We start from the raw sequence: 25,200 nt of genomic DNA on the forward strand, positions 1-25,200 counted from the left end.
CCCCGGGCCCCCGCGTTACCTCCATGGCCACCCGCAGCCCGCACTTCCGCCCGCTGACTCCCACGGAGCCCCGCCGCGGGTCAAAGGTCGCGCTTCTCCGCTGGCCCCGCCCCCGCGTCTCCAAGGCCGCGGCCCGGCGGCGCTTCCGCTTCCGCCTCGGGAGGTGGCTCCCCGCGCGCTCCGCCTCGCCCCCGGGCCGGCCCGCGAGGGGGCGTGGCGTGGCATGTCGGGCCCGTGGGCGGGGCCCGGCGCGCCACTGGGGCAGTGGGGGTCCCGGCCCCTCCTGGGAGGATCGGGCGCTGTCGGGCCGCGCGCGCTCAGGAGGCCGCCCTAGTCTCCTGTCCCGTCATCTGTCCCCTTAGCTGTCCCATCTCCTGTTCCCTCTCCTGTCCCTCACCTGTGCTTCAGCTGTCCCTCACCTGTCTTATCTCCTGTCCTTTTCCTGTGCCCTCAGGTGTCCCTTCAGCCCCCCTCAGTTCCCCCAGACGCCCTTAGCCTCGGAACGGGCGCGTGGCTGTGCCCTGCGGCTGCAGGTGGCCTAGGGGACGAGGCGCAGCTGTTCCTGAGGCGAGTGGGTGACCGCAGAGCAGGAGCGCTGTCCCGCCTGGCAGCCTGGACACCGGCCCTCCTCCTGGACGGTGAGTAGTCCCGGTAGCTCTTTCTTTGAGCGGGACTGAGGAAACAGGCCCGAGTGTGGGGACGCTGGCCGGGGGAGGGAGGCGGCCTGGGGACGGGGGGGGACGGGCGGCGCCAGGATGGTCGGGGCAAAGACGTGCTGCCGCAGCCGGTGCCTCCCCTCCGCTCCGTGAGCCACCAGCCTGGCACTGGCTGTCACTTGTCACTTGTGACGCCCTGACGCAGGTCGTGGGATGAAGTTCGCCAGCTTGGGGAAAGGATCGTCCTGCAGTGAGCTGGCTTCGGAAAATGCCCGTAAATCTGGACACTGGGCGGGGTTGTAAAATGAGTGACTTTCCTCGGGACTAGAAAAACAGCCTCAGACAGCTTTTTAGAAAAATCACGAGTAATTCCTAAAGGCCACCAAAGTTCTCAATGTTTACGTGGCAGTGAATACCGTTAAGGAAGAGTGACTAAATGCGTTGGCGGGTAGTGTTGGTGAAACTCGAGACTTTGAGCACCTTTTGGAGAAAAAGAGGACTTTCTGTTGCCCCCTCTCCATCTAGTCCATTGCCTTGTATATATATTCATGCACTGCACTGCATGCAGACTTAATTGAATCTAGGAATTAATTGATACAGAAACCGATCAGCAGGACAGAACCTAAGATCACTGGTCATTTTCTTCTGGGTTTTGAGGAAACTTAGAACTAAGACTACAGGGCTTTTGTTGTATCTATTAACATCAAGGACGTTATAGCATTTTATTTTCCCTTCCAGTATGAGATCCAGGCTAGAATCAGGTTTTGCATTTAATTGTCACATCTCTTTAGGTTTCTTTAATCTGGAACATTTCCACAGTCTTTCTTTGTCTTTTATAAAATGGACATTTTGGTCAAACTTTGGACATTTTTGACATTTTATAAAACAAAACCAAAAAAACCCCCAAACAACTGAACTCATAGATACAGAGAAGAGATTGGTGTGGCAGAGGCAGGGTGTGGGAGTGGGCAAGATGGGTGAAGGGGGTCGAAAAGTACAAACTCTGATTTATGAGGCAAATAAGTCTGGGGGATGTTGTGCACAGCATGGTGACTACAGTTAATAAGACTCTACTGTATACTTGAAAGTTGCTGAGAGAGTCGATCTTAAAAGTTCTCATCACACGGAAAAAATGATGGATATTTATTAGACTTATTGTGATGATCATTTCGCAATACATACAAATATCAAATCATTATATTGTACACCTGAAACTAACGTTATATGTCAATTATAGCTCAATAGAAAAAGGAATAAGAGGGCTTCCCTGGGGGCACAGTGGTTGGGAGTCTGCCTGCCGATGCAGGGAATGCGGGTTTGTGCCCCGGTCGGGGAAGATCCCACGTGCCGCGGAGCGGCTGGGCCCGTGAGCCATGGCCGCTGGGCCTGCGCATCAGGAGCCTGTGCTCCACAACGGGAGAGGCCACAACAGTGACAGGCCCGCGTACCGCAAAAAAAAAAAAAAAAAAAGGAATAAGAAATTTGGCATTTTTGAAGTCCTCCCCACCTTTTATTTTTTCAATTAACGTACGGTAATATTTTCTTTTGGCATACAGTTCTTTGAATTTTAATACATGTACAGACTCTTGTAATCACGGGCATAATCAGTCCACAGAATAGTTTCATTACCCTCACCCCACCCCATCGTGGCTGACACGCCTCCCATCCCTAATCTCTGACAACCATCATCTGTTCTTCATCACTATCACTTTGTCATTCATGAATGTCATATAAATGGAAACAAACCTTTTGAGACAGGTTTCTTTTCCTCAGCAAAATGCCTTTGAGATTCGTTCAGGTTGTCTCATTTGTCAATAATTTGTTCCCTTTCATCACTAACTGATACTCATTGTACGGATGTGCCGTTATTTATCCATTCACCAACTGCAGGACATTTGGGTTCGTTTCGAGTTTTGGGGTAATTATGAATAGAGCCACTATAAACATTCACATCCAGAGTTTTGTGTGGACATAAGTTTTTATTTCTCTAGGGTACAGACCTAGGAGGGGAAATTGCTGGGCTCTGTGGTAAGTATATGTTTAACTTTTTAAGGAACTGCCAACTGTTCATCCTGATCATTACCCGGCAAGTGGCAGAGGGCATCTTTTGGGGATAGCCACATTTAGTGACCACCTGCCTTGGTAAGGTGTGCAGACCAGGATGTGAGGGAAGCAGTCAAACCCTTTTTGAGTTGATTTTTACAGAGGCCATCTCAATGCTTAACAATATCAAATGTCTGCGGAAGGCAGGGAGCACGGGAGCTCCATTGAATACCCCCCGGTCAGCCATTGTCGAGCTGCTTTTTTGGTAAAAGGCATGCTATGTTCAGGTTGCAAGCTCCACAAAACCAAACACACGACTAGTTTCAGGGGCTGCAGCAGTGTGACTGCAGTTGGCTGACTTGACTGAAACAGCAGCACCAAAACCTGAAAAAGTGTCACTGGTGATGAGGCTCCACCAATAAAACGCCTGGGAGGGGTCGGAGGTCAGTCTGTCAGGAGAGACCAGAGCAGCTCTGGGCAGGAGTCACCAGTCCGGAACCCAGTGGCAGCCTCTGCAGAGACAGAGCCCTTCACTTTGTGCCTTTTCCGTGACGGTGGCTGTGTTGTCACATCTGATGTGATGGTGGATCCAGGCAGCAGGATGGTAGCAGCCAGGGCAGCGCGTGCTCAACTAGCAGTAGTTCTAGCGTGTCCCATCAGAGAAGGGTCCTTTCTGTGGACATCCACATGAGGGCCCCGGAAAGTGCAGTCAGCAGTCATCATTTGTTTCCACAGTTCACGGCCCAGGAGGGTGTCTTTAACGCTGCTCTAGCTTTCATAATGGCAGACCTGGTAGCTAGGCCACTGGCAAAGCCCAGGGGTCAGTAAGCACAGAGCACGGTTCATCAAGGCGGGCATTGGCCAGAGCCCTGAGAGGGGCCTGGATTCTGGCCTCTGGGTGGAGGGGCCGTGTCCGCTTTTGGTGTTGCAGGGCTGGCACTGCAGTCCAGTGGAAATCAGTGAGCTTTCGCTTAGTCAAAGCAGGCATTCAGCATTTAGGGGTGTCTGTGAATTGAGGGCTCCAGTGAGCCGTGCAGGGACTCACCTGGCTCAGCGGGGGGCAAAGCTTTCCCTGGAGAGATAGCTGCTGCTTTCTCAGGTAGGGCCCAGATGCCTGCGTGGCCAGGCCGCCGCTCTTGAATCCACCATTTGCACTTGACAGGCAAGGTTTTGTGAGTCGAGCCACCCCAAAATGGGAGTATCAGGCTGGAGGTTCACGAGGCCTCCCTGGGTCGGTCACCCAGTTTTGACAGGGGCTCCTGAGAAGCTGATGGCTGCTCTTCAGGGGGGACGCAGCGGGCAACAGTCCCGGGAGTCACTGAGTGCAAACCCCCAGGGTCACTTGCAGGTGGGGCTCCTCCCTTCCCCAGAGGCTCTGTCAGCGGTCATCAGTCACAGAGACTTCTGGCTCAAACTCTTACTGGGGGTGCAGAGCCACCAGAGTAGCTAGCGTGCCGCAGCTTGCCGGACACCTTCTGGTGAAGCCTGTCGTTCTGCACGACACTCAAATGGGACCAGTTTATGGGCTAGCCAACGTAAAGGACCAAGAAGAATGTCCCCAGTACCCCAGTAAGGCTTTTGGCCTCTATGGTGGTGATGGTGGGGGTAGGGCAGAGAGCAAGCAGTCTGGAGCCATAGTTCCAGTAGCTTTACTTGTTGTCAGGCCCCGGACTTTCACTGGGGAGGCTGCCTGTTAGGAGGGTGTGGTGAGTCCCCTTCAGGGCCATTGAAATGGGGGCTTCTAACCTGCCAGCTGAGAGCCGTCATCTCTGTCGGGGTGCTCTGAATGTAAGATGCATCGCCACAAAATCCCCCGGCCCTACACACACACACACACACACACACACACACACACACGCGCGCACACACACACACACACACACACACACACACACACACACACACTGGTAGCAAATGGCAAAGGGGTTTGTCCCACTCCCCCTTTTTACAGGAGGCTCTTTCTTACAGGGACGATCCCCTCTGGCACTCAGGGGACGGAGAAGCACAGACATGTGACGTGTCAGTTCCCACATAACATTCAGACATAGGGACAGTAGGACATTGAATCAACCGAAAGCGCCCCTCCCGTAGGGTCCCTTTGGCTTTCTTTCTCCTGGTGAACCCTGTCCAGACCCCGCCAGGAGAATGTGGGTGCTCCTGCCTTACCAGGGCCCGGGGAGGATGGTGACTTGGGTGTCTTTACCTAACAGAGTCGTAGAAACTTGAGTCCCTCGCTCTTGGTGTTCCTGAGCATGTTCACGTGGATGCATACGGACTCATATCCATCTTGGAGGGGGCGAGACTGTTGCCCATACCGTCATCATCTTTCTTTTTCAAGGATCTGGGTAGAGGGGACAGATGTGGAGGGAGGGATCCGGGAAGCAGAGGGACAGAGCAGCTCCATGTCAGTAAACAAGGCTTTATATTAATTACACTTTATTTAAGCAGGGAGGTGGCTGCTCAGGGCTTAAACAAGTGAACTTCTGATTTTCGATCCATGGAAAGCTCTACATCCTCGTTGCTGACACCATTTGTTTCAGCTCCCCTGTGTCTTTGAAAAGATAGTCCAGATCAAAGACCGTAATTGCCGCTGCCTGAAAGATGCTCAGAAATGTGAGAAATCCAAGCAGAACTGCCTCTCAACACCTTGTATCTTGTGAACTCACGTTTTTGTTTTATGAGGCTTTTTGTACGTTTTTCCTCTGGATTTTTCACATAGACAATCATGTCATCTAAGAAGAGGGACGGTTTTATTCCTTTCTTTCCAAAAGTATGCGTTGTATGTATTATTTCTTTCCCTGCCGCATAGGCTGAGGCCCCCAGTGCTATGTTGAAAGGGGTGTGAGTGTGCATTCTTGCCATGATCTGATCTAAGAGCAGCGGTGTTCAGTCTTTGACCGTTAGGTATCATAGTAAATGTAGGTTTTGTGTGGGTGCCCTCTATCAACCCTCTGCACCTGCAGTTAAAAAACAACACATCTCTGTTTTCACAATACCACTGTGTCTTTATTGTGAAAATTAAATGTAGGTCTGGTGAAATTAAAAGGATTTGCCTCAGTCCACTACCCTTACTCTTGTCGTGCTCCCTTCACCCCACTTCTCCCACTATCTGTTGATTTAATCTGGTACACCTTTCAGTAAACTCAACAAGGCAGCAGTGGGCAAACCCCTTCTCCCAAAGATTTGGTCGTTGTGTGCTGGATCTCCAGATGCAATTACTTTTCCCAAACAAATGACCTTGGCTTAGTATCCAAATTTTAACTCTTGGTGGGACTTCCCTGGAGGTCCAGTGGTTAAGGCTCTGTGCTCCCACTGCAGGGGGCACAGGTTCGATCCCTGGTCAGGGAAGTAAAATCGCATGCACATGGTGTGGCCAAAACAAACCAAATTTTCCTCTTTGTAAGCCTTACATCCCTTTATGAAAACTGAAAAAATCATGTTAAAATCTCAGAAGAAGTGTAGTCCTATCCGTTAGATAATTATCTCTAATCCACTGAATTCTGCAGATATCTCAGTGCACCTTGTTTACAGCCCTTGAGGCCTTCTTGTTTCTATTTGCATGAAATAAAACCAGACACAGAGACCTTTGTCAAGCTGAAGGAATTTATAAGAAATCGCACCTATAGTCTCATTTCTTTAACAACTGCATGTTTTAGGTCTGATCATTTCAGATTATCTATTATTATAGGATTGAATTTGAGTAGGGTTCAAAATAAGGGGACTGGTGTGTTTAGGTGGATTCACCTCTAATGTGTCAGAAGGACAGTGGCCTCATGAAGCTCTCCTGCTACTTTTTTTTTTTTTTTGTGGTATGCGGGCCTCTCACTGTTGCCTCTCCCGTTGCGGAGCACAGGCTCCAGACACACAGGCTCGGCGGCCATGGCTCACGGCATGTGGGACCTTCCCGGACCGGGGCACGAACCTGTGTCGCCTGCATTGGCAGGCGGACTCTCAACCACTGCGGCACCAGGGAAGCCCCACTCTCCTGCTACTTTTGAATGTGGTGATTTTTAGCATCATCTGAAGACCCAGACACCGAGGAGGCACATGATCCAGGCAAGGGTCTGTTAGGTAAAGTTTGGTCCCTTTCTGCCTATTTCCAGATAACTGGCAAAGAAACTAAGCATGGGTAATTCAAGCACAAGAGAAGGTTCCAGGCACCGTGGTCATTAGGCAGAGTGGCTCTTCTGGGCTAGGACTGCAGGTCCAAAGCAGTGGTGCGGTAGGTTGTCTCCGAACTCCACTGGCCAATAGAGGGGGCAAGGAGGTCAGCCTGGCACTTGCCATTGGCTCAGAGACTGAGGAGGACATCCTGCAGCTGGTGGTTAATTGGGTTGGGCTAGAACAGGAAAACATGGGGGCTACTGCCGTGTAGCGGTTCATTCAGTCCACACACATTAACAGAGCATCTTCTGTGCACCAAGTATTCTGCTAGGCACTGGGTGGGGGAAGTACAACTGTAATTAAGACAGAAAAAGTCTCCCTGCTGAACTAGTGGTAGAGACACACCATAAGCAGGGAAACCATTAATTTAATAGATATACGAGTTATGTAGAAAATAAAGCAATGTTATATAACAGGGTCTGTTTTATTTTCATTTTAATTTAAAAAGTTATTTTATTTTCTAAAAGTAATTGTATATATTTAAGGCGTACATGATTTGATATGCATAAACATAGCAAAGTGATTACTACAGTCAGGTAATTAACACATCTCCACACACACTTACAGTTTTTGTGTGTGCGATGAGTATCTGAAATCTACTCTCTTAGCAATCTCCAGTATTCAGTCGTATTAACTATAGTCGTCATGCTATGCACCAGATCTCTAGACTTATCCTACATAACCGCAACTTTGTGCCCTTTGACCAGCATCTCTGAGTTTCCCCCTTCTCCAGCCCCTGGTAGCCACAGCTCTGCTCTCTGCCTCTACATATTTGACTTTTAAGCTTATTTTTAATTTTTAAAAAATTTTTGAATGACAGTTTATTATTTTCATTTAGACAATATTTCAGTGTAATAGTCTAAACATTCAACAATGTAATTATTTATTTTAAAAGCAATATAGACAAATTATTTATGTAAACCCACGGCTATAGACTTGAAAATACCCAGATTTTTTTCTTTTTCCTTTTTTAAAATTTTATTATTTTTTAAAAAATAAATTTATTTATTATTTATTTTTGTCTGTGTTGGGTCTTCGTTTCTGTGCATGGGCTTTCTTTTTTTTTTCTTTTTTTTTTTTTGTGGTATGCGGGCCTCTCACTGCTGTGGCCTCTCCCATCATGGAGCACAGGCTCCGGACGCACAGGCTCAGCGGCCATGGCTCACGGGCCCAGCCGCTCCGCGGCATGTGGGATCTTCCCAGACCGGGGCACGAACCCGTGTCCCCTGCATCTGCAGGTGGACTCTCAACCACTGCGCCACCAGGGAAGCCCATGGGGTTTCTTTAGTTGTGGTGAGCGGGGGCTACTCTTCCTTGCCGTGCACGGGCTTCTCATTGTGGTGGCTTCTCTTGCTGCGGAGCATGGGCTCTAGGCACACGGGCTTCAGTAGTTCTGGCACATGGGCTTAGTTGCTTCACGGCATGTGGGGTCTTCCTGGACCAGGGCTCGAACCCGTGTTACCTGCATTGGCAGGCGGATTCTTAACCACTGCACCACCAGGGAAGCCCTATTTTTATTTTTTTAAATTGCAGTTGACATACAATATTATATTAGTATTCAAGTGTTCAACATAGTGATTTCACATTTATATTCATTAAGGATTGATCAACACAATAAGTCAGGTAACCATCTGTTACGATATAAAATTATTGCAGTGCTATTGACTATATTCCCTATGCTGTATATTACATTCTGTACCTGTGAGTCAGTTTCTGTTTTGTTTTGTTTGTCTGTTTGTTTTGTTTTTTAGATTCCACATGTAAGTGTAATGATATGGTGTTTGTCTTTGATTATTTCACTTAGTGTAGAATCCTCTAGGTCCATGCATGTTGTCACAAATGACAAGGTTGCATTTTTTATGCCCGAGTAATATTCCATTGTGTATATGTACCACCTCTCATTTATCCATTCATCTATCAGTGGACATTTAGGTTGTTTCCATGTCTTGGCTATTGTAAATGTGCTGCTGTGAACATTGGAGTGCGTGGATCTTTCCAAATTTTAAATAATTTAAATAGCTACATGCAGCTAGTAGCTAACACAGCACAGCTATAGATGATAGCTGTTCCAGGGACTACTTAGAATGTAAAAAGTTGGCTTTTTAGATTTCCTTAACTGATATAGTATTTCAGTTACTTATTTTTGAGCATATTGTTTGCCGTTTGGTTTGCAATGAAGTATCTAGCAATGTCCCTATCTTGGAGAAAAAATAAACAAATGAAAATGTAAATATGCACAAAAGAGACAATGTAGACATCCAAGAGATAGCATGATATACTTTAATCTTAATCACAGAAAAGTTATGCTAAGTGTAAAGGACTCCAGAAGAGCAGCAACCCTTCAGGGTGCAGTATCTGTAGGAAGATGGGAGACCTGTGCTGGTTATTGGACTTGTTGTCTATGTTTTGGATGGGTAGGAAGGAAGGAAAGGAAACGTCAGGAGGAGGCGGGGTGAAAGTGAAACTATCGTCTGGGAACCTGTGAGATGCGCTTGGGCCCAGCGCGGGGACTCGTCGCTGAGGCAAGGAGGGTGCCTGGCAGAATGAAATCCAGCTGGAAGGTGGTTTGGAAGGTCAGTCAACTGCGTCGTATGGTTGTAGCTGCCTTTGAATTCATGGCTAAAAAGCTTGGGATTTATCTTCTAGGCAGCAAATATTCAGAATCATTGAAGGACTCTGAGCTAAAGAGAAATATAATGAGTCTTGTTGGAAAACAAGCTTGGCAGATGTATGATGAACAGAGAAATGAGTTAGGTAGCTTATAGGCAAGAGGGAGAGGCTTCTGAACCAGGGGGATGGCTGTAGAGATGAGACTTCCTGGAAGTAAAACCAACGGATGTTGCTGATGGATTAGAGCAGGATTGCGGAGGCGCTGGAGGGAGGGAGGTTAAGGTGGGAGGCCGGGTTGGATTGCGGCGCGGCTGGGCTGGGGGGGTGGGTCCCATTAAATGCAGAGGCTGCAGTGAGAGGCTGGGGTGGATGCTCTGGAGTTACTTAGAAACAGAGTCACCTGATGGTTACTTGGCTACCAAGAAATTGCTAGAAGTAACTGTTTACACATTTTAGTGCTGCATTTAAAAATTGGCTTGAACTTAATCTGTAAATTTTAGTGTGTTTCTGTGTGATGACCGAAGCATTTTTAATACGTTAACAAGCGCACGATCTGTGGAAAATTGACATGTGATGATAATTAGCAATGAGGCCATGGTTTTCACGCTGCCACCCTGCCCACCCTCCACCTTGCCCTGACCTCTGATAGCCCTGTCACTTTTTTTAGGGTGAACAAAAGCAAACACAGGGAGCACTAGTGTGACCACCTGAATCCAGTGTCACGTGGTCGGGATAATCAGCTTTCACACTGATGGACTCTGGTTCTTTTTCTTCCTTACAAGAATCGGATGTGGGAAGTTAGAGTGGTGTCAGTCATCTTCCTCTTGTGATCTTCATCAAATCTCTCGTTCTGGGCCACAGTGAAGTGATTCTTCCAATCTCCCACGGCCCCTGAAACAGACATGGGGTGGTGGGTGTCAGTACCGTGGGGTGATTTGGATTTCTCTGTTCTCCCGTTTCTGTGAGGATTTCTACTCCCCGACAGGGAGGGACAGAGTCGGACAAACATTTCTCTGGCTGGCCTGGCAGTGTCTCCTCCTGGAAGGGGGAGGAATCGCCTGTCTGGCTTGTGGGTCGGGAGGTGACACGGCCGCGTGAACAGCAGGTCTGAGGAGCTCTCTTGTCCTTCCCTCCTGCCCGTCGCAGCACGCTCGGTGCTTGTGCCTGTGGCTGGCGTCCTGCAGGTAGAAGGGCCTGCTTCTGGAAGGACTCAACGTGCGGTTTTGAAAAAGGAGAGAAGAAAAAGAAGATTCCCCTCCAGCTCTCCACGTGCAATCCCTGTTCCCTTTCCCGGACTGCTTTTTCTACATAGTACCTACTAGCAACTATTATCCTGAATTTTCGTGTGTTTTGGTCACTGCTCTGAACATTGCCCAGAACAGTGCCTGGTACATAGTAGCCACTCCAGTCAGTAAGTATTTTGGAGTGAATGGACCTCTCTGATAGCTTAGAGCCCTCCAGAAAGTGGATTCTTTTCTCCATCTGACTTAATTCTGTATATTTTCACCTTATCAGCCAGAACTCCAGAAGGAAGGTGAGGACAAAGGGTTGGACTTAGACACCAAACCTCACTCTCCAGTTGTGGCTGAACATTGATTTCATTTCATCTGTGGTTTCTTAAATTATTTTTTTCCCAGAACCATTTATTATTGATCTTATTTTTCTTATCTATAGAAAAGAAACTCCCCAAAGACTCTGAAATATTGGACAATTCCTTTAAGATTATGGTGAAAAGGAAACATAAAAACCTTTTCTCATGAATGGAGAAATAGAGTGGTTCATGAATGGAGCTGGAATCGACGTGTAGTTTGCCATCGGGTTCTGCTTCATGACGTCAAATGAACTGTAATGGACAATTTTATCCAGAACTTTATCATCTAGGCTCTTTCCAGTAAATTCTGCCAGCTTCAGAATTTCATGCTTTGGGTTCTATGATCAGAGTCAAAAGAAAAGACTTGATATAAGATAATTTATATCAATAAATAATAGTTTCAAAAGACTGTTGGAATGAATTAATGCTAGTAATCAGTAACATGTCATGAATTAAAATTTTAAAAAATCGGGTCTCACAAGTGCTCAGCTTTTCAGATGTGACTCACTTTGATGTGGTGACTGTATCAACTGGAGTCATTACGCTCTTCTTGTTCTAACATGGAAGCGTCAACTGAGCGTGTCGGTGAGACACTCACCACACAGTGATGTGCAGTGCATGGGGCGCGTGCCACGGAGGGATTTGTCCAGAATTAGGCCCAAATGTCCTGCTCTAGCCCGTCCAGCTAAATGCCCCACGGGGACAGCCACTGGACTGATGCTGAGAGCAGGTGTTGCGGCAGCGTTGGGGACCTGGCCACAGAGGCCCATCTCCTGCTTCTCATGTGGACAGAAGAGGCCCCAGACTTTCCCAGTGGTGCCGGTGAGGGGGGCACGAGGGTGGGAGGGGCTTCTTTGCACCCAAGAGGCCCTGTGGCAGTAGCTGCAGTGCCCAGCTGGTCGGGGTGCTTCGGTGTCTCTGAGAAGGTTTCAGCCCCATTGTCGCCACTGTTTTCTCCTCAGAGGGACGCAGCCCAGGGGCGCTGTGGTGTGGGAAGGCCCCTGTGTCCCGGAGGAGTGGTGCGTTGCCGGTGGGAGCGTTTATCCCCGCCACTGTGTCTCCTGCTTTAAAATGGGCTCCCGCTTTGAAGCTTGGATGTCAAAAGTGCTTAATTTAGTTGGCCTCACACAGACTAGGAATCAGCAAGAGTGCTGAGAACTGTGCGCCCTGAGTGACCACAGGCAGGTGACAGCCCAGAGCATGATCGCAGAAACATGTAAGAGGGCGCTGGGGACCCTGAGGTTAGACTGCCCATTTCGGTGAAGTCTCCTCCTGGCATTCATAATGCATTAGGATCTACCCCAGGGATCTATCCACCGTTCCCAGGGACACATCCTCCTTTGACACTGCTATGACGATATGTGGGCAAGCGTCACCTACATGGACTTTCCCTGGCCTTAGCTTAGTAGCATCTGATATCATGGCCCCTGTTTGTCACATCCAGTCATAAAAGAGCAAACCCTTCCTTATAACCCCTGCCATAATATTCCTTAGTTGAGTGTCTATATCTGGAATCCTGTGACGAGACAACTCTCTGAACTGCAGCAGTGCATATGTGTATATGTGACCAGAGTCTCCTTTTGTATGCCCTCCTGTTGTTTAGTTTTTCGGTGCTCTCTTGTGGTGTCTCCACACTTTTGTTTTGTTACCAAGTAAACACAAGGGAGAGAATTTTATACTGATACCTGTATGGGTTGTCCTGCTAGCCCTGGAATCATGGTTCTGAGAATCCTAGAAATGTAATCCTACAAACTTACCTATTTTAAAAAACCATACAGAACAGATCAGTGTTTGCCAGAGGTGGGAGGTGAAGTGGGTGAAGGGGGTCAAAATGTTCAAAATTCCAGTTGTAAGATAAATAAGTCCTAGGATGTAGTGTACATCACGGTGACTATAACTAATCACACTGTATTGTATAATTAATAACATTGTATCATACAGTATAATAACACTGTGCTGAGAATAGATCTTAAAAGTTCTCACCACAAGAAAGAAAATTTTTGTCACTGTGTGTGGTGACAGATGTTGACTGATTATGGAGATAATTTCTCAGTACATACAAATATTAAATCATTATCCTGTACACCTGAAACGAATATAATGTTACTTGTCAGTTGTATCTCAATAAAAAACATAGAAAAATGATGCTGTGTTTTTCACTCTTCAGATATTTTGTAGACACAACTGGATAAAGCCCAGTAGTGATGGAACCTAAGAGAAATGCAGCTAAACTAATGTGCACAGGAATCCCCGATTAATCTTTTAAAACTGCACGTCTGACTTAGCAGGCCTGGCATGGGCTCTGAGAGGCCATGCAGCTGTCTGTGACGTACCTTTTGAGAACCAGGCTTTCAGTTATAACTTCTAGAACAGAGACTGTAATTCTGTATAGATCCCTGTATTCAGTGGAGTCACAGTAAGGACTGGGTAGATGACCATTTACAATATACTCTCATGACACCACCTCATTTAGTCATTATAACAGCTCTTGGAGTGCATATTACTATCTCCTTTCTGCATGTAAGGAAGCTAAATTCCTAGATGCTAAGCATCTTCACAAAGAATAATTGCCAGTAGGCAGTAAAGCCAGAACTGGGATTCAGGAATTTTGACTCTAAACCATTAGTGTTTCCCACTGTGCCATAATTTCTTAAACTGTTTCTTGAAACTATGACGTTCCTCAAGTACTAATAAAAAAAACCCAAAATATGCTAGATTTGTTTTCCCTTCTAAACGGAATTTAAAAGTCTACATACAAGGAGAAAAAAAGACATCCCTCATTTTGCCATCCTCTGCCTATAAGGAAAAGGTGTCCCAGAGCCCAGAGCTCCAGGAAGCTCAGGTGAGACTGTGTGATACAGAAACTCATGACGTCCCAGGTGTTCTTTGATGCGTGGACAGCTGCAGCCAGTGAAATGTAGCGTCTTCTGTGCCCTGTTTCAATCTGTGAGTCCCTGATGGGGTCTGCACGTTATGACTGAAATATTTTACGGTCAGAGGGGAACATGTGAGGCGGCCCTGCTCCTTACCCTCTTCATGTCCTCGTAGAAGAGGTAGAGGATGCGGTGCTGGTCCTTGGCATCCCACCATCCCTTCACGTGCTCGTACCAGGAGCCCCAACACACTGCAGGACGGGATCAGAAATAGGGCAGTGAGTCGCAGAAACCCAGCTGACAAGCACCCACCTGGGAGGAGAATCCTGAAGAGAGGGAGAAGGTCACGCTGGTGATTCCCTCACCGTAAAGAAGGCAGAGCCCCTGCTGTTCTAAGGAAATGATGACTTCTCTGTAGAGTATTTGAGGATTTTGAGAAAGGGTGGGAACAAAGCTGAGTTCTCTCACCGTCCCCAGCCAGAAAACTCTCAAAGTACTCTTCCCAGGTTCCTGGAGCAGGAAGCCCTTTATTCATCCTGTGGAAGTGGTAATAAGACACCATGCTGTCCTTGGGGTTTCTTGCTACATAGATTATCTGGGAGTAGAGGGAGGGAGGGAAGAAGCAAAACCGGGATTAGACCAACAGTTACGTTAGGGTGGGTATATTCCATACAGATGAATTTTTCCGATGCTGCATTCCTGTGATTTGGCTTTTGTGGGAGGTGGAAAGCATTCATATCAATTTGCATATTGATGATGTGACAAGGTGGACTCGTTTTTTTTTTTAACAAGCAAAGTGTTTTAAGAGTAAATGGATTGAGGACCAGTCTGAGGTCCTTCTAAGGGGTCAACTCTGAATTCCTTTGGCTCTTTACCTTACAGTTTTTCTCCAGGAAGGATGGTGGCAGCAAGTGGATGGGAAGGTGCGTCTTCAAGATCCGTGGTGAGGGCATTGCATTAGCTTGTTCCAAGCCTGTAAAATTAATTTTCAATGACTTCCCATTATTTTTCTCTATTTGCTTCAGAATCTTGCTGCTTTGTTATTACTACGTTAGGAACAGTTCCAGGCCGCCTGTAACTCTGTGGATCTCATCTGAGAGAATACTTGTAGCTCACGAATGGGTTTTTTGGGCTAGAGCAGTAGTTTTTGTTTTTGTTTTCGTTTTGCAGTACGCAGGCCTCTCACTGTTGTGGCCTCTCCCACTGTGGAGCACAGGCTCCGGACGTGCAGGCTCAGCGGCCATGGCTCACGGGCCCAGCCGCTCCGCAGCATGTGGGTTCCTCCCGGACCGGGGCACGAACCCGCGTCCCCTGCATCGGCAGGCGGACTCCCAACCACTGCGCCACCAGGGAAGCCCGGCTAGAGCAGTTTTTAAGCATAACAATAAACCAAATAAAGAAGAACCTAAAAAATTCAAACCCTTCCACTATAAAATTATCTTACGTAGGCTCATCCTTGTGGAGTGAAGTTAATTTCTAATTGGAGAATCAAAACTTAACTTACTTTTGCATAAACAGTAACTTGATTAGAAAATGTCTGGAGTTAGAACGATGGCCAGATGGTGAGAAAGATAGTCACGGAGTCCATCGATGGTTGTTTGAATGCCTAGAATTCTGAGAGGGCTACTGGATAGTAAAAATCCCTGGTGGGTGTCTAGGCCCGGGGTCAGGTGCAGCTGTGCCGTACTCACCAGATTCCATGCCCGGGATTTTCCACTCGATGAAGGGGAATCGCTCGTGAGTAGGTGCCCGCTGGCTTCTGTCAATATCACCCTCGTTTTGTATCAAGTCCACGATCTCCTGCGTCCAGGTTGTTCCTTATTCCCCAGGAAGATGAGGAAGCACAGGCTTTAACTACTGCAGTTCTTAGAATGTGACCAAACACTTGTTAGAGCAGCTGTGTGAACTTTAAAGCCAGCTTTATAATGGAATTCAGAAACCATCCTTCTTTGTTTATGTCTTGTGTTATCATAATATGGTATGATATGGATTTTTATACAAAGACTCCAATTTGGAGTGGACATTAGGTTCATAAATATATAGTTCTTTTTTTATCCTGTACAACCATTAATCAGGATTGTTACGCTATTGAGTCAGCTGCATAGCTCCTTAGAAAGGCAGAACGAGAGTCCTTCTCACCAGCCTGTGATGTGGAGAGTCATCACGGTGTGGTCTTTAGACTCTGTTTCCCAAGTGCGTAGCATGGGCTTGCTACGCAGGAGGAGGCTCTTGTTATATGTTGGCCGAATGAATGAATGATTAGGGCTTAGTCTCCATTTTCACACTTTCCTTTATTTTACCTGAAAGGCTAAAAAGTGCATTCCCTAGGCTCCTTTGCTGCCGAGATTCTAAATGTCCTGAGATCTGATTTACATTCTGGGATTTGAGGGAAGGAGGCAGAGGTCTGATTGATAGAAGATGTGCAGAGGCCACTCCGCATTTTGCTGCCTGGAACCTCGACCCAGAGGCTGCGCCCTCACTGCCCCCGCTGCCCCCGAGAAGGGCCTCTGTCTCCCAGCTCCGGTCAGCTCCTGTGGGCCGCCCCATCCTGACCAGCGTGGGGCTGCCACCTGACCTTCGGCCTTGGCTGAAGACTACTGACCAGACACCTGACAGTCCGTGGCAGGAGGAGGCTGGGAGACTGAGCTCTGAGTCCTGGGTCTGGGCTGATCAACTCTGGTTACGAGACCCTTTCTCATGCTCCCAATTCAGCACTTCTAGGTCTACCAGGGGGCACAGCTTAGAAAACAAGAGAGCAGCTGCAGTTTATATCCTCGATCAGTTAGCTTCTAATATTTTCTGACACCAACTCTTTCATTACGGGATCCAGGACCAATATTTCTTTAGCTATTGACTCAAAGGAAGTTCAAGTGTACTCGTTTTGTGTGTTTATTCTGAATTGACAGCCACGGGCTAACGCTGGGGCAGACTCCAGTGCGACTGGAGGTTCAGGGTCAGATCGTCCCCTAGCAGTCAGCGGTTCTGCAGTGTGTTTATCTCACCTCAGTCACAGAGCACTTACTATTCTGCTAAAAAGTTAGGTGTGAACCATTCCATGATCTGATTGTTTCCTCCCTCTGGTCAGTAGAGCCTTTACTAGTGCACAGGTTTTGAGTGATTGACTAAGTATTACCTTAGCTGACAAGTGCTTCACCTTTTGCGTGTGTTGTTTGCATTGTACGGTCCTGCTTGCCCCTAACCCATGAAAACCCCGAATGAACCAAATCTTAATGCTCACACATGGCAGGTGGAGAAAAGATGAGTGATTAAGCATTGTCCTGAAATTATGGTAATAAATTAAGAGTTGTGGGTGAAATTAAGGCAGTGAGATGTGATCCCCACCAGTGGGTGCTTTCAGAAATTCACATTTAGAAAATTTTAATTCTGAAGAGACTCATGATAGTAAGATCAGAAAATCAGGGCCGATATGACACCGATGGACGGGTGAGTCTAAGGCCCCATCTACCTGTAGAGCCTTTTGTCAGATCGTTACAGATAAAGGCAAAGGGGGTGGAGCGTGTGTGCGTGTGTGTGTGTGCACATGTGTGTGAGCATGTAGGAGAAGTTATTGACATGGAGCTTGACTTTGCAGAGAGCAGATGTCAGTGCAATTGGGGTATGAGTTGAATACTGTATTTTTGGTCTAACTGTAGATATACACAAATAACTGCAGAGAACTCTTTCTCTCTGCTCACCCCCACATTTTTATGATGCAGTGGCTGAGCTCAAGTTTGTCTTGTTTCTTCAGTGACTTTGTTAAACTGACTATTGAAATAAGAAAGTAGGTTCACAACCTACCACCAGGGAGTGTGGAAATTAAGAGAGTATTTCTGGGACCCTGAGCTGGGAGACTTACAAGCTCAGCATTGCAGAGCCCAAGCCCCTCCTCTTCCCTAGATCAGGCAGGGGTGCCCTGTCTGGCTCTGCTATATGGGCCTGTGCTGGGAACAAGTAAGGCAGCAAGTCTGGCCCCTTTGTTTTGGGCTGTTTGATTCACTCACTTTCAGGGAAGTAAAAAAACAGGTACATCACAGAAAGAATTAAATTCTTAAGATGTGTAGGTCATTTTAATATTTTTTGTGTGGTTTCAGTTACTACCTGTGATTTGTCTTGGCAGTATCACTCTGCCCAGTAAACAGCTTTCCACTCAAATCCAGGTCGGTTTCTTTATTTCATTATTATTATTATTATTTTTTGTTGCGGTACATGGGCCTCTCACTGTTGTGGCCTCTCCCGTTGCAGGGCACAGGCTCTGGACGCGCAGGCTCAGCGGCCATGGCTCACGGGCCCAGCCGCTCCGCGGCATGTGGGATCTTCCCGGACCGGGGCACGAACCCGTGTCCCCTGCATCGGCAGGCGGACTCTCAACCACTGCGCCACCAGGGAAACCCTCTTTATTTCATTATTGATGCATCTTTCCCGCTTCTCTTCCTAACCCTCCTCTGCGTCTCCCCCCAATCCCTCCCGCCTACCTGCTTTTGGGTAGGTGGAAATGAGCAGGTCATCAGGCCTGGCTCGGAAGTTCCAGATCTGATCCCAGGTGTCACAGGTGGGCTTGGGCTGCAGAATCCCCTCCACGTAGTCCACAGCCAGGCGCTCCGTGCCGTCATATTTCAAGTCCTCCATTTTGTTCAAAGCCAAGAGTGTTGGATATCAGATTTCTGCTCCAGGAAAGTGTTACCCTCAGTCAGCTCAGAGCTGCGTTCTTGGCATCGTACAGGCAGGGCAGAGCTCAGACCTCAGGTCCTGCCTTGGGCTGGCAGTCGAGCGGGGAGCCAGCCCATCCAGGGAGCTGGGACTCTTGTTTAGGGCTTTGCACACAGCGCAAAGTCCTCAACAGCCTCAGCGGGGCTCTGATGTAGCCGCCGAGCCCTTGGCTCCTGGCTGCCATTCAGGGTCCTGTGCGCATTCAGCCCTGCTCTTCTGTACCGTTAGCAAGAGTCAGTGCCACCTCACTTGTAGTTCTCCTCTGTGTCCACAAAATAATTCACAGATCTCCATTAATTGTTTCTTCTGGGAATTTTAAGCTAATTAAGAAGTTGCAGGGAATCTGCCCGCGGGATTACAGGTTGCAACGCAGCATGCCTACACCGAAAGGCTGGAGGGAAGTTTCTGTGCTGCTAACAATGACAGCCTAGATTGAACCTCCCAGCACAGATGGCCGAAGGGGTCAGCGTTGTTATTTTTAAGAGTAAAGTAAACGAGGCTCTAATAGCGAAGGTTCCCTTCCTGTTGTAGGCTGTTAAGTGTCCGTATCAGTCGGTGTCTGTTCACAGCTAATAAAACATGTTTGTCTTACCTGAAGCAAAGTGGATGCAAAAACTTGGGAGCTACAGAACACACACCCTCTGGCTTCTTCCTTCCTGGAGTTCACCTCCCAGCTTCGTGCCACATCCCCTGTAAGCCCCTTGTTTTCCTAAAAGCCTTGGTGCTTATTTATCCTCCTTGTGCCTTTCCTTGGAATCGTTCCTGGCTGCAGCGGAGTTCTTTTCCCCTCCTATTTCCACCACAACCCTTCTCGGCTGACCACCTCGAAAACAAGACCAGACCTGCCCAGGTCTCCTGTTTCTCCTTGTGATACAATCGAGAACACATCTGGTCTTTGTCTCTGGTTCCCGATGCCGAGTTTCAAAAGCCCTTTTAAGTCCCTGAGTGATTGGAGCCTTTGGTTGTTCACCGTGAGTCCCTTTAGACCACACCTGAGTTGGTGCCAACGAGGTGACACCTGCTGGGCCCATAGACAGTTCCAGGGGAGGGGCCGCCACGGCAGAAGATCGAGCATGTGATCACAGGGTTGGGCCTTTCCATCCCATCCCCCCTCCAGGGAGAGGAGAGGGTCTTGGAGAGTGGGGTCAGCCGTGTGACCAGTGACATGAGAACCCACGAACCCCGGACCCCGAGGCTCTGTGCAGCTTCCCGGCAGGTGAGCGCAGTGAGGGGCCGGGCCAGGGGGGTGCCGTGCCCAGGCTCCACGAGGACAGGGGGATAGGGCACGGCAGCTCTGCTCCCTCTGTCCCAGACCTTGCTCCCAGCACCTCTTCCATTTGGCTGTTGTGATCTGAATCCTCTATGATGAAACTGTAATTGTAGGTGTAGCGCTTTCAGTGAGTCCTGAAAGCACCATTATGGCTGCTGTGGGGGTCATGGGGACCCTCCACACTTAGAGCTGGTTGGTCAGAAGCACAGACGGTCCCCACGACTCATGGGTGCATCTGGGGGGTGTGGGTCTTGGGAAAGACTTTGCCCTTGACCTCTGGGTCTGCGCTAACCCCTGGTGGTCAGTGTCAGTACGGAAGCCAGTTGACAGAGAACCACCCTGCAGCTGCCCCAGATGCTGTTCCTGCCAGCAGGAGTCTCCCTTCTTGCTCAAACCACTTCCCACCCAGACCTTCACAGCACCCCACGAGGGCCTCCGCGTGGCGCCCCTGCGGTACCTGGGAGCCCAGGGTGTGCACACTGCCCGCTCTGCAGCCCTGATGCCCCCCGTGTCCCCCCTCCTGTGTCCCCGTGCCTCCCGCAGGCACAGGCTCCCGCCGCCGTGGCTGTCCTTCATTTCCCGGCTTCACCCTCTGGCTCAGGCTCACCTGCGTCTGAACCTTCAGATCTTCCTTAACGTCCTCCCTAAACAGCCCCTCTCTGGAGAGCCTGTCCCTGAACTTGGGTGCCTCCCCTTTCATTGCTGGTGGCCGTGTCCTGTCCTTTGGAGCAGCCGTCCGCACTCAGCCCCGTGTCCTCCCCTGTCCGCCGCAGCACGGAAACTGGGCTCTGCCCGTGTCCTCACCGCAGCCGGCCCTGTGGCTGGCGCCTGTGTCCTCTGCAGAAGGGAAGAGGGAAACGAACTGGAGAACCGAGGGAGTGAGGTCTGGGAGCCACCACCGTGCCGGGGTTAGGCGAGCTGGTGGCTGAGGCTGGGGGTCTGAGACGGAAGGCAGACACCGGACGCCTGCCCTGACCCCTGCACCAGCTCCCGGCAGCCGAGGGCTGTGAACGGGGTGCTGACCCTCTGTGCCCCTGCACCCCGACTTTCCTCTGAAAATGGGGGTCATGACAGCCTCTGCCTATGGAGTTGTTGTGCGAATGAAAGTGTGTTTACCACTCAGCAACCTTATCTGTGAATAATGAGCCATGACTATGGGCCCCTCTTCCCGTGTGACCTCAGGGGGATGCCTGGGCTCTCCCTGCCCCTCAGCCTCCCTGTCGGCTGTCGGGAGATGGATGGACGCTTGGGACCAAGGCTGCCAGGTGGAATTCCTGGCCCTCACATGCATTTTAAAAGACTTAGGAAAATTATCTGTGGCTTTTCAGAGAAATTTCTTTCTATGGTCTTTATAGTTCTGTGTGCCAGCAGAGTAGAGAGCTGGGGAGCTTAGCAACATCTTGGCAGTTTTGTTTAGTCCCTTGTGTGCTGGGGATGGAGGGCTGGGAGACAGGGAGAAAATGCCCCCCATCCCCGAAGAGGACTGGCTGAGGTTGAAATAGACCTGGGGAGAGTTGTAGATTTCAAATAACCTGAAAAATTTTCATGAGTGCACGGATGGTTCCTATTCTCATTTAATATTTTTCCCCAATAATATCAATACTTTCTCACAAGTTCAGGAAAATTAAATAAAGTGTTGTACTTAGATATTATAAAATTCACGTGGTGCTAAGTCTCCATCTGCTAAGCATTGCTTTGGAATTCCAGATCTCTGGGGTTGGATTGAAGCTGCCCCGTGTAGACTTTCTAGTCACTCAATCCCTTCTGAGCCGTTTTAGCCTCACGGGATTAATGTAAGAATTGAGGCGTGTAAGTCATTCTGTGGTGTTGGCACACGGTAGGCACCAGAGGTAAAATCACTGCCCTTTCTCTCCTAAGTCTTCCTGGTTCCTCTTTCCCACTGTTTTCCTCCAGGTGTGGGGAGGAGACCCCCTCCTGCCCTCTCTGGATGTCCCAGGTGCAAACCAGGGGCTTGTCTAGGCCTCACATGTGATCCCTTTGAAAAAATTACAAAGGGGCTTTCTAACCTGCTTTTCTTAGGAAAAGTCAGAATGCAGGTCATTTTTCTTAAACAGGTTCTTGTTTGTACGTTTTTACAGAAGGAGCAGGTCTAAAACATATTTTGGTTCAGCAAACTGTTTTAAAAGACAACTATTGGGAAGTGGGCTAAGCTCGTACTGAATAAAATTGAACTGAAATTGTCTTTATTCCTTGAATCAGTCTTTCGCTTATTGGGCTTTTTATAAACTCCTCAATTGTTATCCAGTCCTTGAGACCAAGTCAGGAGGAAAGAGGAGGAACAGGGCCATGGTCAGTATGACCGGAACCACATCCAGACTGTGTGGGACCAGGGCTCGTCTGGGGTCACGCACAGCCCATCCCACCTTCTGATTCGGTGGCCTTGTGGCCACACTGCTGCAGGGCTCGGCTCTAGGAGCTGAGGAGGGAGAAAACCAAAGTCAGAGGAAGTGTATTAGTTGGTACTTGCCGCTTCAATCAACTGCAGAGATTGGGTTGGTTCTGAACTCGTAGTGAAGTGACGGAAGGATGCACGAAACCTTCAATCTCAGATCATCCCTTAAAACAAAACCCCAAGAATCTTTACATTCTCGGAAGAATAAAAAGCTGGTCAAAATGCAGAACATCCAGTTATATTTGAATTTCAGGTAAACGACAAATGAATTTTTAGAATGAGCCTGTCCCATGCGATATTTGGGACATATTTATACTTACAAAAATCATCTGTTGTTCTGTATTTTATCTGGAAGCTCTATGTGGGCGGGAGGTTGCTAGCTCAGTCTAACTTCAAAGCGGCAAAGCTCCGGAGGCTTACTGAGTGGGATTAGAAACACAGGGAAGCGGAAAGCCCTTTGGACTCTCTCGTGGCTCCCCACTGGCTCATGGGGAGATGTGTGTTGTCTGCACTTTCCAGTTATTTGCGTCCTTGCAGCTTGCTGCTCGGGGCTGGACATCTGTCAGCTTGTTTTGTGGCGATGGTACCGCTTACCATCAGTATACCATTCAGTATACAATACTGAATGTGAGTGTAAAACATCTAGACAGACTTTAAATTTGTAGACCAGCCTAGGAAAGCCTTCTGTGCTCTTGCAAGGAAAGGAATGCTAAGATAAGTTGCTAATATCACTACTCTTGCTAATGAAAATATTAATCTCATGCTAAAAATATTGTTTCCTTAATTTTTTTATCAGAACTAAGCAACAGAATCAATGAAATTTGTTCTACTATTTTCAGTTTTCCCACTAGTTACAAGAACAGAATCCCTCAGTATCCTGGGGATTGGTTCCAGGACCCCCGCAGATACCAAAATCCACGGAAGCTCAGGTGCCTTATGTAAAACGGCACAGTACAATCGGCCCTCTGTATCCAGGGTTTCTGCACCTGCGGACTTAACCAGCTGTTGAACGTGTAAGTACAGGCACACATCCTTTTATTGTGCTTCGCTTTATTGCACTTTGCAGATATTACATTTTTTACAGATTGAAGGTTTGTGGCAGCTCTGCAATGAGCAAGTCTATCAGCTCCATTTTCCCAACGGCATTTGCTCACTTCTCTGCATCAGGTTTTGGTAATTCTCGCAATATTTCAATCTTTTTCATTATTATTATATTTGTCATGGTGATCACAGATCACCATAACAGATGTTACTCTTGTAAAGGTTTTAGGGGGCCATTAACTGCACCCATATAAGACGGTGAGCTTAATCAATAATGTTGTGTGCGTTCAAAGTCCACCGACTGCTGTTCCCCCATCTCTCTCTCTCTCCTCAGGCCCTTCCCTGTTCCCTGACACGCAGCAATATTGAAGTTAGGCCAGTTAATAACCCTACAATGGCTCTAAGTGTTCAAGTGAAAGGAAGACTCACACGTCTCTCACTTTAAATCAAAAGCTAGAAAAAATTAAGCTTAGTGAGGAAGGCATGTCGAAAGCTGAGACAGGCTGAAAGCTGGGGTTCTTGCACCAGTCAGCCAAGTTGTGAGTGCAAAGGAAAAGTTCTTCAAGGAAATTAAAAGTGCTGCTTCAGTGAACACAGGAATGATAAGAATGGAAAGTAGCCTTCTTGCTGATTGCAGAAAGTCTCGGTGTCTGGACAGAAGATGAAACCAGCCACAACGTTCCCTTAAGCCAAAGTCTAATCCAGAGCAAGACCCTGACTCTCTTCAGTTCTTGAAGGCTGAGAGACGTGAGGAAGCTGCAGGAGAAAAGTCTGAAGCCAGCGAGGTCGGTTCATGAGGTTTCAGGAAAGAAGCTGCCTCCGTAACATAAAAGAGCGAGAGGAAGCAGCAAGTGCTGGTGTAGAAGCTGCAGCAAGTTATCCAGAAGATCCAGCTAAGAGAATTCATGAAGCTACACTGAACAACAGATTTTCAATGCAGATGAAACAGCCTCCTATTGGAAGATGCCATCTAGGAGTTTCACAGCTAAAGAAGTCAATGCCTGGGGCTTCCCTGGTGGCTCAGTTGTTGACAGTCCGCCTGCCAATGCAGGGGACACGGGTTCGTGCCCCGGTCCGGAAAGATCCTACATGCCGCGGAGCGGCTGGGCCCGTGAGCCATGGCCGCTGAGCCTGGGCGTCCGAAGCCTATGCTCCGCGACGGGAGAGGCCGCAACAGTGAGAGGCCCGCGTACCGCAAAAAAAAAAAAAAAAAAGATGTCTTCATGCTGCTGTGTGTAAATCTGTTGCTTCTAGTTAATTGCTTTCTGATAGCAAGGTATGCGTCCACCACATTTTACTGATTTACCCTCCCCGCCCGGCAGTGGGCACCCAGGTAGCCTTCAACTCTCAGCACAGGGACGCCTGGAGGAACAGGGGTGTGAGCATCCCCTATACATGCTCCCTTATGGGGCTGCATACCCATTTACTTGGGCTCTGTACCTACAGCTGGAATTTCTGGGTCGAAGAGTGTTTGTTTACTCATTTTGACGTGTTGCTGGGTTGCTCTCCTGTCCACCGTCACCAGCAGGACATTATCTGGCTTTCCAACCTTTGCTTCTGTAACAGATATGAAATGACAGCCCATGGTTTTCCTTTGCAGTTATTCTTATTTACTAATGATTTTGAGCATCTCTTCAAATATTTGGTCATTTTTTGTATTTTCTCTTCTGAAAATTGCCTTCCTCAAGGTCCCCTTTGCCCATTTTTCTATTTGGGTTTTATCTTTTTCTTACCAATTTGAGAGTTTCTTGTATATTCTGAGTATTAGTCCTCTGTGGTTTTAGACATCGCAAATAACTTTTGTCATTCAGTTTTCTTTTTATTTGCCTTTT

General features: G+C 48.1%; 1 protein-coding gene and 1 long non-coding RNA gene across 3 annotated transcripts; one reads left to right on the forward strand and one right to left on the reverse strand.

Moving 5' to 3' along the window:
- The first annotated feature begins 142 nt into the window (after positions 1–142).
- Positions 143–23,157, forward strand: LOC115803358 (uncharacterized). Of its 2 annotated transcripts, none has more exons than XR_004024033.2 (3): positions 143–638; positions 9,282–9,436; positions 10,141–23,157. It is a non-coding gene; the product is annotated as an uncharacterized LOC115803358 (long non-coding RNA). The 2 variants fall into 2 exon arrangements; XR_016395324.1 differs by having other exon boundaries at positions 10,620–23,157.
- Positions 10,791–19,459, reverse strand: LOC111187531 (sulfotransferase 1C4). Its single transcript, XM_022599292.3, is given in 7 exon segments — positions 10,791–11,216; positions 11,219–11,402; positions 14,094–14,188; positions 14,406–14,532; positions 14,813–14,910; positions 15,629–15,754; positions 18,410–19,459. Coding segments are annotated over 7 exon segments (924 nt in total). The 5' UTR covers positions 18,564–19,459; the 3' UTR covers positions 10,791–11,076.
- Positions 23,158–25,200: the final 2,043 nt, after the last annotated feature.

The sequence above is a fragment of the Delphinapterus leucas genome, chromosome 13, assembly GCF_059928025.1.
Source record: "Delphinapterus leucas isolate spDelLeu-1000000601 "Yukka" chromosome 13, BTC_Dleu_Yukka2, whole genome shotgun sequence".
NCBI classification, from domain to species: Eukaryota; Metazoa; Chordata; class Mammalia; order Artiodactyla; family Monodontidae; genus Delphinapterus; species Delphinapterus leucas.